The 12,337-nt window shown below is 42.9% G+C and overlaps 1 protein-coding gene across 2 annotated transcripts in view; it reads left to right on the top strand.

The window, feature by feature from the left end:
* Window positions 1–12,337, top strand: part of LOC121873280 (probable G-protein coupled receptor Mth-like 3) — a 33,409-nt gene that overhangs the window by 6,101 nt on the left and 14,971 nt on the right. For both annotated transcript variants that reach the window (XM_042376731.1, XM_042376732.1), the window contains 3 exons: window positions 386–1,871; window positions 8,786–8,864; window positions 10,371–10,537. In XM_042376731.1, the coding sequence (XP_042232665.1) occupies window positions 437–1,871; window positions 8,786–8,864; window positions 10,371–10,537 (1,681 nt within the window). In that variant the 5' untranslated portion in view covers window positions 386–436. The remainder of the gene's footprint in view (window positions 1–385; window positions 1,872–8,785; window positions 8,865–10,370; window positions 10,538–12,337) is intronic.

Raw genomic sequence — 12,337 nt, 5'->3', positions numbered from 1 at the left:
GTTATCAACTTACACATTCCTCATTTTTTCACTTACATTCAGTATAACAATAAACAGTATAAATGTACTGTGCATATTGCTTTGGACATAAAGACCTCAGAAATATGAAATTAAAGAGTTTTATCCATAAAATGTGGGAAAACCCTTCAGCTTCTGTGGGTTCAAGGTGGCCACCAGTCAAGTTTTTAAACCTTTACTGGTGTCAGTCACTTGATATACTTTTTATAATAACTTATTACATGCACGTGCAAATTTTTCGAGAAGGATTTCCAGTTAAAATGAATATATTATTGTATGCTTACCCACTTTTGTCATAAAAAATTACGTAATAATGATATAGCTATGTATGATTTAATGTTTGTTACACTATTTTCATTTTTTCCAGATGTGTGTCTGCCGCCAGACGCTAGTGTTCCTGTGTTAACTAGATCTTACAATGAACCTGAGATACTGTACCTGGAAGAGGCTTGAGGTGGTGACGACAGTGATCCTAGTCACAATATGGGGAGTCTCCTCTAATTTTACCCAGTCACTTACTGACTCACAGGTGACAGAGTCACCCCTGACAAATTTTACTCTTAAGAAATGTCAGTGTGACATTAATCATGTGCTGGATGAGTCTACCTGTATAGAAAGGAAGACAGTTGTAATTTTGTGGACCACCACAAATAATGAACTATTATATTTTAACACCAGTATGTTTGAGAACAAAGAGGTGGCAGAGCCACAATGTCCTGGTGGCCTGCCACGTGTTGTTATCGATGATCGTACCTTCAATTTTGTTTTGCTGCCATCTGGAGAACTTGCATGGACATTGGACGATGGACATACACAATTCTTCCTGGATTATTGTATCGAACATCATGTGCACGTTGGGGGTCAAGTGGGTTGGGAAGCTCACGTGTGTTTGCCTCCTCCTCCAGTGCCTCGATGCTGCCCTCCAGGATATGCTTTGGCTCATGACGACTCCTGTGTTGCCTACAGTGGCAACTTTGCACCACCCATAGACTTTAATAACATGCCTGTGCAATGGTCAGCTGCTGAGGGGGATGTTCAAAATGTTACCTGTCATGGAATGTCAGTTGTTCGCCATCTTAACTTGAACACTCGAGAGGGAATTCTTGCCTATAACTCAGAGAGGGCAATATTAGAATGGAAGTCATCTACGAAACCCACAACTTATAATAGGGAATATGAGTACTGTGTGGGCATGAATAATGTTGAACAATATGTAGCTAAATTCTGCTATCTGGACCCCTCTCTGGAACACCAGGTTAAGTGCAACAACAGCAATTGTGTACGGAAATGTTGTCCACAAGGTCAGTTGCTTTTGGGTATGACGTGTGTTAATTCCTACTCAGAGGAAGAGATTTGGCAGCCAACAATCCCTGCTAGTCAAAATAACACTTTAGTTTTGGCACCTGCTGAAAATTGGACAGTAGTTGCTGGATTTCCATTTTGTGAAAGTTTCTTTGATTTTGAATCTGATGTGAAAAGTTACGATGAGTTCTACCTATTGCCAAATGGTTCACTTCATATTTCTCTTTATAAAGATAGCTACCCACCAACTAACTACTGCCTTGATCTTTACCTGGAACCAGGTTTGAACTACACCCTTCTCCATAAGGCTATTCTTTGTATTATTGATCCTCCCTGCGGTTGGAAGACTCTTCTTAATACAGTGTTGCTTGGAATTTCTTGCTTGTTTTTGGTGGCTACCCTTGGTGTGTACCTAGGTGTGGCAGAGATAAGGGATCGCACCTATGGTCGATGCCTTATATCAATGGTTACTGCCATGTTGGCCTCATTCCTCACCATCATTATCAATAATCAAGATCAGGCATCCTCCGACGCTGAGTGCATCACCCTAGGTAAGATATACTGTATATCACCCCTTGATGTTTAATAAAGGTCATCCTTAAATCCTTATGTTTATATGGTTAATATTCGGAAGTGACCATGCACGGAATTCTATATTGATTTTCATATGGGGAGTTAGAGACAAATACTAAGAATACTTTAGTCTACAGAGTTTTCGTCGAAAATTTATAGTATGCGAATTAATTTGACTTCTATTTCACTTAGGAAAGTTCAAGTTAGTGTGGATATAAATTGTTTATTCTTTACTCCAGCAATCAGCAGAATTGTCGATGCCACATGATATTCGTGTAACGTGTTACTCCTTTTTTTCAATTTCAGGTGTGGTTCGTTAGGTTCCCTTTGTATTTTGTTTTGTCTTGTTGGGTCAGGTTAGATTTATAGCCTGGGTGTCTGCCACCCTGGATAGAAAATTAGGTCAGGTCCTTCTGGTTAGGTTAAATACTGATATTTGAGTCATTAGGCTAAATTCTTGATGATCTCTTTGTTTGATGTGTTTTTATCACAATTTCCCTCTTATTCAAAGCCCTGCCCAATTTATGTGATCAAAATTTGCATGTTTTAAAGTGAAATAAAATAAAAAAATATAAATTTCCGATGAAAACGCTACAAAGTATTTTACTTTTGTACTATCTCGCTCTACCTATACCTATATAAAAATTAATTTTATGCTTTAATGGTAATTGTTGTGATTTAAAAATACAGTAGTATATGACCCTTATTTTCATGGACACAAGAAGGGGGTGCTGAGGGTGCTGCAGCATCCTTATATTTTTGGTGTAAGGTGCTACTGTATACATATTGTACTGTACATTGCACTACATAATATCTAGGCCACCAGAATTAACATTCAGCACCCCTGGTAAATTTGGTTCCCACAGTTCTATTTATTTTCGATGTTCATGTGCAGTATATTTAAGAAGATACAACAATGATTTAGTATTGGTGGTAATGCCTATCTCACGAATATGTGAAGGGTTTGAATCAAGGAAAATATATAGGAGGAAGCCCGCCTAATCACTAGATAGCACTGATTAATTGGTGGGAAAAGTTGTGACGGCTGTTTGTTTTGACTTGCACCATTCACCGATGTTTCCTTGGTTTGAGTCTTGCTTGGCTCGGACACACGTGAGAAGGGTTGTTATCCAGTGTGACCCTACCAAATATCACAGGTTTCTTCCAGGCATTCTGGATAGACCAACCAACTTAATGACTATACTGTAATAGTAAGCTGATGAGTGGGTAGGTCATTGAGGGTGAGGGAAAATGTGGGATAAAAAAAATAAATCCTGACCTAACTTTTCCTAATGTGCAAAAGACTTAATACTATAAAAACTTGGGTATTATTTTACTTTCGGAGAGAGCGCCCGAAAGTTCTAAACTACTATAACATTTAGATCTCCCTATTCTGAGCATTTTGTACACCATATATTCCAGGCAGAAATGGATAATAGCGACACGATTGAATTTAATTGATTTTACGTAGTTTTCAGTCTTCGTCTGTGAGATGATGTTATCGGCTCATCACCCATGCACAATATTGACTGATGTCATGCAGTCGTGCCCTAAGACTACTGTATAATAAGAATGACGAGAAAGCGTATACCAATAAAAAAAAGTAAGCCAGAGCTCCGATCAACGCCATCTGTTGGCAACGCGGCTAACTAAAAGCCCGGGGCATGAGAGGGCAGCGTTTCCATATTTCCATGGTAACCAGCGGAGTGAGCTTTTTACTTTTTTATCCTCTTCGCCACTCATCGGCTCGTTAGCCGCTTGGGCGATCGGTCACGTCTCTGATTACTTTTCCTTTTCATTCATCCTCTTCACCAAAAGATCGGCTCGCTAGCCGCCCGGACGATCGGTCACTTTATTTACTTTTTTTTTTAACTTTTATCCTCTTCGCCACTGATCGACTCGCTAGCCACCTGGGCGATCGGTCATGTCTCTGTCACGCACTGTTGGCAAATACTGGGCATGCACCGGCTCCTGAATGTACCTGAACCCGCTCCAGTGTTGGTCAAGTCTTGTCTTGAAAGAGCTCACACTCGGTGCTGTCACAACACTCTCTGGTAGATTGTTCCAAGAGTTTACAACCCTCACTCCGAAAAAAGTTGCCCTCACGGTTTTCTGGACTTGCGGCTTCTTCAATCTTGAGCTGTGACCCCTTGTGGGGCGGACGTCCGCCAGCTCCAAGTAAGGACACTCAACTGAGTAGTGCCCCCTGAGATGCTTATACACCTCAATTAGGTCCCCCCTTGCCCGTCTGTAGTATAAGCTAGGCAAGTTCAGGCGCTCCAATCTCTCAGGGTATCTGAGGTGCCGAAGTGCAGGCACCAGTCTGGTGGCCCTCCTTTGAACATTTTCAACCAACTGACAGTCCCTAGCATATCTCGGGGACCAGATGGGGTGACAGTACTCCAGAATGGGAAGCACTTCACTCCTGAAGATCGTTACGAGGGACGGACCGTCTAGATATATGAACGACCTTCTTATAAGACCCAATAATTTATTTGCCTGATTTCTTTCTCTCAAATGGCCCGAGAACTTCAGCTCATTGTCAACATACACACCTAGGTCCTTCTCACACACAGTCTCAACTAGTGCAGTTTCTTCATCCCGTTGGGACATATGATACGCCTCCTTACCGTTGGTACGCCCCAGGTGCATCCTCTTACACTTCGTGACATTGAATCTCAGCAGCCATTTCTTCGACCATTCCTGGAGCCCACAGAGGTCCTTCTGCAGCTCTTCACAGTCCGCTTGATTCTTAATTTCCCGAAATAACTTGGCATCATCGGCAAACATTTGTATGGAGGAGTGTACGACGTCAGGCATGTCATTTATGAAACAAACAAACATCAGCGGGCCCAAAACACTGCCCTGTGGTACCCCACTTGTGACAGGTACAGATGAAGATTTCGTACCATTAATCACCACACACTGCTTGCGGTCATGTAGAAAGTCTTCTATCCACGCTAGGACATTTCCCCGAATTCCGTACCCTTCCAGTTTGATTTTCAGCCTTTCGTGGGGTACACTGTCGAAAGCCTTGGCAAAATCTAGGTAAATATTGTCGATATTACCACCCTGTTCCAGAATATGGATCCAAATATCCAATACCTTAAGCAATTGTGTTAAGCAGGAGCGCCCCGGCATAAAACCGTGTTGGCAATCTTTTACAAGGTTGTTTCGTATTAGATGTTCCATTGCGGCATCTCTGATAATACTCTCAAGTACTTTACATATTATGCTGGTCAGGCTCACCGGTCTATAGTTGTTCGTGGAGTTGTAGTGGATTTCTCCCCTACAAACTCTGTTTGTCGCTGAGTAGCCGACCCCACGAATTCCCCACTGTATGACTCGTGGTCTAGGTCAACCAGCGCCGCCCACGGAGCGGGGGTCAACTATTAAGCCACGCTTACCCCCGCTATTTAAGACCTGACCTCGTGGTGACCTACCTCTTTCTACCGACACCAACCAGCCAGCAACACCTCCTCCTCTGCCTGCCTGCCTGGCGGTCCTCGCTCCCGCCGGCGAGCATGGCGACCCACAAGCTGTCCTCCTCTGAGCACCCTCACCAACCAGCTCTCTCTACATCACGCTTGTAACCATGCTGCCTTCCCAGCACCAAGCTGCATTGTACATCCAATACAACATGTATATAGAGAGCACATTGTGAGTTTCCTTTCTCCATCCCATCCTGAGTGTGAACACAAACATCCCATACTCCACAGAGTGACGATCGCCCTTCTTGAAGATAGGACTCACATAAGCCACTTTCCATTCACTGGGGACCATTTGTTTATCCAGGCATTTACAAAACAGGATCTTCAGGGACTCTGCAAGCTCATTGCACAGCTCTCTTAGCACTCTAGGATGCACCATGTCAGGTCCGGGACTCTTATGGACCTTTAGCCTGGACAGTTTATTTGTAATACCCTCTTCCGTGAACACAATGTGGGTCACGTCTCTGTTACGCACTGTTGGCAAATACTGGGCATGCACCGGCTCCTGCATGTACCTGAACCCGTTCCAGTGTTGGTCAAGTCTTGTCTTGAAAGAGCTCGCACTCGGTGCCGTCACAACACTCTCTGGTAGATTGTTCCAAGAGTTTACAACCCTCACTCCGTGTTAACGTTGTCACGTTGCTAAATATCATTGATCATATAGAATTTACTGTGTGATATTGTATATGTGTGTGTGTGCATGTGTACACTTTAAGAAAGTCAAGGCAAAGACGATTTTTTTTCGACCGATCACATTTGAATTTTTTCAAAGGAAGCAGCCTGGGTACAAATTTTAATTTCAGTGACCAGTCTGACATTGGCCGTGGTGGAGGTTGGTTGACATTGTTGCTCCTATGATTATTTTAAGTTTCTTGCCGAGTTTTACGAGAAAGACGATCATTCTATTCACTTCTAACTAAGGTATTGTACTTTCGGACATGGCGCGCCCCAAAGTTTTAAACTACTGAAACATTTAGGTTTGGTTAGGGTAGTTTAAGCTAGGCCTGTGGGGTTTTTGAGATGTTTGTGTTCACACTCAGGATGGGTTGGAGAAAGGAAACTCACAATGTGCTCTCTGTATACATGTTGTATTGGATGTACAATGCAGCTTGGTGCTGGGAAGGCAGCATGGTTACAAGTGTGATGTAGAGAGAGCTGGTTGATGAGGGTGCTCAGAGGAGGACAGCTTGTGGGTCGCCATGCTCGCCGGTGGGAGCGAGGGCCGCCAGGCAGCGGCGGAGGAGGTGGTGTAGCTTGCTGCGGCTGTAGCTAGAAGAAGAGAGAGCTGGTTGGTGAGGATGCTCAGAGGAGGACCAGCTTGTGGGTCGCCATGCTCTTTGGTGGGAGCGAGGACCGCCAGGCAGGCGGAGGAGGAGGAGGTGTTGCTTGCTGGTTGGTGGAGGTAAAAAGAGAGATATCACCACGAGGTCAGGTCTTAAATAGCGGGTGTTGGCGTGGCTTAGTAGTTGACCCCCGCTCCATGGGCGGAGCTGGTTGACCCAGACCACGAGGCATACACTGGGGAATTCGTGGGGTCGGCTACGCAGCGACAAACAGCGTTTGTAGGGGAGAAATCCACTACAATACTCCCTCCTTCCCTCCAGGCGGTGTAGGAGACTTGTTGTCTGCAGGGTTGCATAGCACATGTGAGGCAGAACGGGCAGTGCATGCCTCATGTGAGACAACAGCGATGGCGTGGATGAGCCGGTCGCTAGAGACAACTGTCTAGATACACAATATCTGTGGGAGTAAAGAGGGCGAAAAAGGGTGTGTGGAGGCGATGAATGTTGTGCTTCCTTCACGGCAGGTACAGAGTCGCCAGATGCGCCTGCTGGGGTGTGTGGGTCTGGGTCAGGAACAAGGGCTGTGTCAGCAGAAGCGGAAGAGGGCTCGTGACAGCAGCTGGGTCCACGACAGCAGCAGGGTGCAGGACATTAGCAGGGAGTACCTGAGGGAGAAAAGAGGGGTGTGTGGGTCCGCACTCAGGAGCAGGGGCCGCGTCAGGAGAAGCGGCAGGGGGTACTGCTGGGCCGGGGCGGCGTCTGAGGCAGGACGGGCGGTGCATGTGCTTCCCTCACGGCAGGTACAGAGTCGTCAGATGCGCCTGCTGGGGTGTGTGGGCCTGGGTCAGGAGCAGGGGCTGCGTCAGCAGAAGCGGATGAGGGCCTGTGACAGCAGCTGGGTCCATGACAGCAGCTGGGTCCACGACAGCAGCAGGGTGCAGGACAGTAGCAGGGAGTACTGCTGGGCCGGGGGCGGCGTCTGAGGCAGGACTGGTGTGCTGGGGTCGGTAGGACGTGGTGCTTGGGGCAGGGAAGGCAGCATGGTTACAAGCGTGGTGTAGAGAGAGCTGGTTGGTGAGGGTGCTCAGAGGAGGACAGCTTGTGGGTCGCCATGCTCGCCGGCGGGAGCGAGGACCGCCAGGCAGGCAGAGGAGGAGGTGTTGCTGGCTGGTTGGTGTCGGTAGAAAGAGGTAGGTCACCACGAGGTCAGGTCTTAAATAGCGGAGGTAGGCGTGGCTTAGTAGTTGACCCCCGCTCCGTGGGCGGCGCTGGTTGACCCTGACCACGAGGCATACACTGGGGAATTCGTGGGGTCGGTTACGCAGCGACAAACAGCGTTTGTAGGGGAGAAATCCACTACAGGCCTACCGGGGCTCTGGAGGCGGAGCCCCCGGCTCGGGGTTAGGTTAGATGACTTGTTTTCTCCCCCACCCAATAACCCCGATTTCCCAGGCTCTCCCCCATTATTATTGGAGGGGGCTAAAAACGAGCAATTTCCGCCAAAAATGAAGGTCAGATTCGTTTAAAATACACCGGAAAAAACATATTGGTCAACCCATAGGGACTCCTATCCGAAAGTAAAAATTTACCAAACTTAGACCAGATTATAGCTCTTAATGCACTGTTTTATCATAAGGTCTTATTTAAACACCCAATTACAACCGTCATTTGCGAGTGTACAGTATACCTGCTGTTCATATTTAGATACTCCACGACCCCCTGACGGAGACACGTTGATCCTCCCCATACTGGCCAGACATTATGTAAATAACATTGATTATGTGTTAAAGGAATATCCTTCCTTCCTTAGGCTTTAGTAAGCCCCTTTATAATATTTATACTGTATATACTTGTGACACTTGCCAGATGCTTCTGGTGTCATTGTACAGGGGTACCTAGTGACAGCACTAGGATCCCGCTTCCTCTATCAAGGAATAAACAATTGAAATTGAATTGATGGGAGGAAATCGGTTAACCCCCCTTCTCCCTCACCCTCTGTCTCTAGTAACTTCTCAGACACTAGAATTATGATCAGTTTTATTTATATTCAATAAATGATAAGAACTATGAAAGTGAATTTTTTGTATTTCAAATGATATGGTTCATTTTTCTCCTCAGCATTTATCGGTCATGTGAGCACTCTAGCAACTTTCTTCTGGCTTAACGTTATGTGTTACGACATGTGGTCAACACTCCGGTAAGTCTCAGAGCCTTTTTTATTGGGGTAGTGGTGATTAACATATTTTCTTATGTACTGTATTAGGTCATGAAATCACATTAATTTTCATGGACCCCTCTCAAGAATGTCATATTGTTCACCATATTACAGGCTGTATTCTGAGCATAGTCAGGTAGATAGTTGAACTGTAATGTTTAGTACAGTACTGTAATCTGAAACATGTTTTTTGATACTTGTAAATCACAACAATATTGATCATGGCTTCAAAAGTAGCATTTTGTTTTTTTAAATGGTAAGTAAGGACTTACTGAAGCATCTACAAGGTCTGCCTCTTGTCCTAAAGGTAGCTGGTTCTTGTCCAGGGCAACTGAAGTCCATACAGTTCTTTTTTCTTTTTTTTTATCCTCTTCACCACTGATCGGCTCGGTTAGAAAATGTTTCTAAAATTTATAATGAAGTGAAGTCCCTTGAATGTATTGTTGACTACATTGCCTCCTTATGTATCATTGGCTTAGTACTCGTTGTATTTTATCAACAATACCCCTGATAGGCAGCCAGGCCTGAGGGATCCACTTTCACTCTTTTCATCTTAAAAACCAAGTGGCATTAGTTGATGAATGGGCTGCTCTGACTTACCCAGACTGTTAATTATGGTATCCTGTGAGGAACAGATGTAAATGTCCTCGCTTTACAGCAGCAAAACGACCATAACTATATACAGTATGATAGTCCTATACCTATCAGTTGTTGCATAGTGGAAGCAAGACATTTGTGTCCTTGTTATTACCTGTTTTTACATACTTCTGTGTGTTTAGTCTTTGATATAACTAAATGAATTTTGGTTAAAATGAACAAATTTTATTATATTTTTTTCATTCAATGTAACATACAGCACAGTAATAGGGTACCAATTTTACAAGCCGATCTTTTGGTGAAGAGGATAAAAGAAAGAAAAAAGATAATAATACTGTACAGTACTTTAATCTTCATGTTAACATGTAGAAAAATTACCCTGTATATAGTAACTTCAATGATAATTTAACTACCAGGTACAGTATAAAAATAATCCTGAATTCTAGCCATAATACAGTAAAGTATTTGAAAAGTTTGGGAATTATGCACTTTAAAAATGATAATACTTGTACATTGCCAGGTTACCTCTGGGACCCATAGGCTTGAGGGCCTGTTAGGGACAGTTTGCATGTAACACACTGTTTACCGAGTCTTTAGTGCAGTACACAAACAAGCAGCATGGCTGTCTTCACTTTCCCAACTTAGGTACAGTACTCATTATAGTACCTCTGGGTGGATTAGGGGTGCCATGAACCTGAAGGATAGAAAGCGAGCTCATTATCCATCCGGCCACCCCTTATAATTTATCAAATGCACTACAATTTAACGAGTGTTAATTGATCTTAACCCCAGTCATTCTCATGTGAAGTTTGTATTTTCTATTAACATTTCATATCATATGCAGATTCAGCATAATTCACATCATATGCTAAGAGTCTGGACCAATTGCAGATCATCCCGACAGAAACATCACAGCAAGAAAGTATTCCTACTGTACAGCATATATGCTTGGGGTGGTCCCCTGGTGGTGGGTGTAGTAGCGCTGGTCATTGATAACCTACAATTAAAGAATGTCATCCTTCCTCAATTTTTGAATGGCAAAACCTGTTGGTTCTATGGTGAGTTTATGCTCAACCTTTTTTATATATAATTGAAAGTATGAATAATGTTATTTACAGACTTCGGTATATTACATATTACATGTATTTCTTATACAATACTATATTTTTTTTAATTCTTCTCTATTCAAAGTGACATTAAACAATCTTCTTTTTTATTGCCTTTTCTATTATTTTCAAATTTTATTTTACCTTTTTGGCTGTCCCTCAACATTATAGGTTGGTCAAAGCCAGAAGATAATACAGACTCATTATTTTCTGTTATTGCTATAACTTCAGTTGTAAATCATTAGCACTGCCTTCCTATCTTTCATTTATTCATCTGCTTCCTGGACGTCAATGCCCTGGCTTATAGTGCATCCTTCACCTAATCCTTCCATCTCCTTCTTGGTCTTCACCTTTCCTTCTTTTCATTCATGTTTAATTCCCTAAATAATACTTTTATATAGTACAGTAATTTTTGTATTTACTAATATCTGCACAGTGCTTCCTTGCTTTAAATAAGGGGTGCATTCCTAGAAAAGAGTATTCAAGGTGAATTTGTTTAAAGTGAACCTATTTTAACATGGTGCAAAGGGGATAGGTTCCACACTGTGTCCCAAGACCCAATACATTACTGAACTGTTTCCTCACTAACTGACATAGTACAGTACACACAATTAGTACAGTACATAAATATACAGTGACCCCTCGTTTAACGAACACCTCGGTTAACGTAATTTCGATTAACGAACTGCCTTCCATAAGGATCTTCAATTCGGTTAACGAAAAAAAATTCGGTTAACGAAGTTCTTACGAACCGACCTCAACATGTTTTCGCTTGCACTGACCGGGCAACCAGCTTTAGTATCAGTCCGCCAATACATTAATCGGTTCTAGGGCTTAAATTCCTTACTATTTTAGTAAATATCAAGAAGTTTATACCATTCAATAATTTTAAAAGTTTAATATTCAATTTTTTAGTCATTTTAACAATTATTGAACATAACTGAAGGTAAAGTGACTAGTTTAATGTGCGGCATCCAGCCTCTTAACACAGCAAACAGGAGTTAGTCTCTCTCTGTTTTCACTGGAGGTAACATCTTGCTTGAGACTCTCTTAACTAAACACTTTTTTTCTGTGTTTCCAAGCAAATTATTGGTCATTTTGAAACATATTTTACATATTGACAATATATAATGCAGTGCAGTGTTGATTTAAAGAAAATAATCTTGAATTACACCAAGAGAGCTAAAATTTTATGGGTGAAATGGCGCCATGGGATGACTTCTCTTCCACCCCAATGCCTTCTCTTTTTCCTTCTCCTCCACCCCCAATCTAAATCCCATCATCATCATCATCATCCAGAAGCCTTCTACATACACACCTCAAAGTAAGTGAACTTTTCTACCATTTTTGTTGAATTTAGGAAATTTTCGGTGAGCTGCAACCAATTACCCAAAAACCCATTGAAGCAATGGTTTCGGTTCACGAACTTTTCGGTTAACGAACGACCTTCTGGAACGGATTGAGTTCGTTAACGGAGGGGTCACTGTACATTAATACAATCCAATAGACGTACTGTACAGTATAAATCAGTAGGTCCCTCGGTTAACGAACGATTTGATTAACAAAATTTTGGTTAACGAATTACCTCCCATAAGGATCTTCAATTCGGTTAATGAACAAAACTTTGATTAACGAAATCCTTACGACAAACACGTTTTGTTGTGAGCATCAGCTGATCAGCTGATGGGCTAGTCTGCCATTTCAGTAATCTGTTCTATGTTTACATTCGTTTCCAGTGGAGTAAATATCAAG

This window comes from Homarus americanus, unplaced genomic scaffold (genome assembly GCF_018991925.1).
Source record: "Homarus americanus isolate GMGI-L3 unplaced genomic scaffold, GMGI_Hamer_2.0 scaffold32929, whole genome shotgun sequence".
In the NCBI taxonomy this organism is placed as follows: Eukaryota; Metazoa; Arthropoda; class Malacostraca; order Decapoda; family Nephropidae; genus Homarus; species Homarus americanus.
Note: the sequence above shows the minus strand (reverse complement) of the source record. Positions and strands in the feature narration are given on the sequence as shown.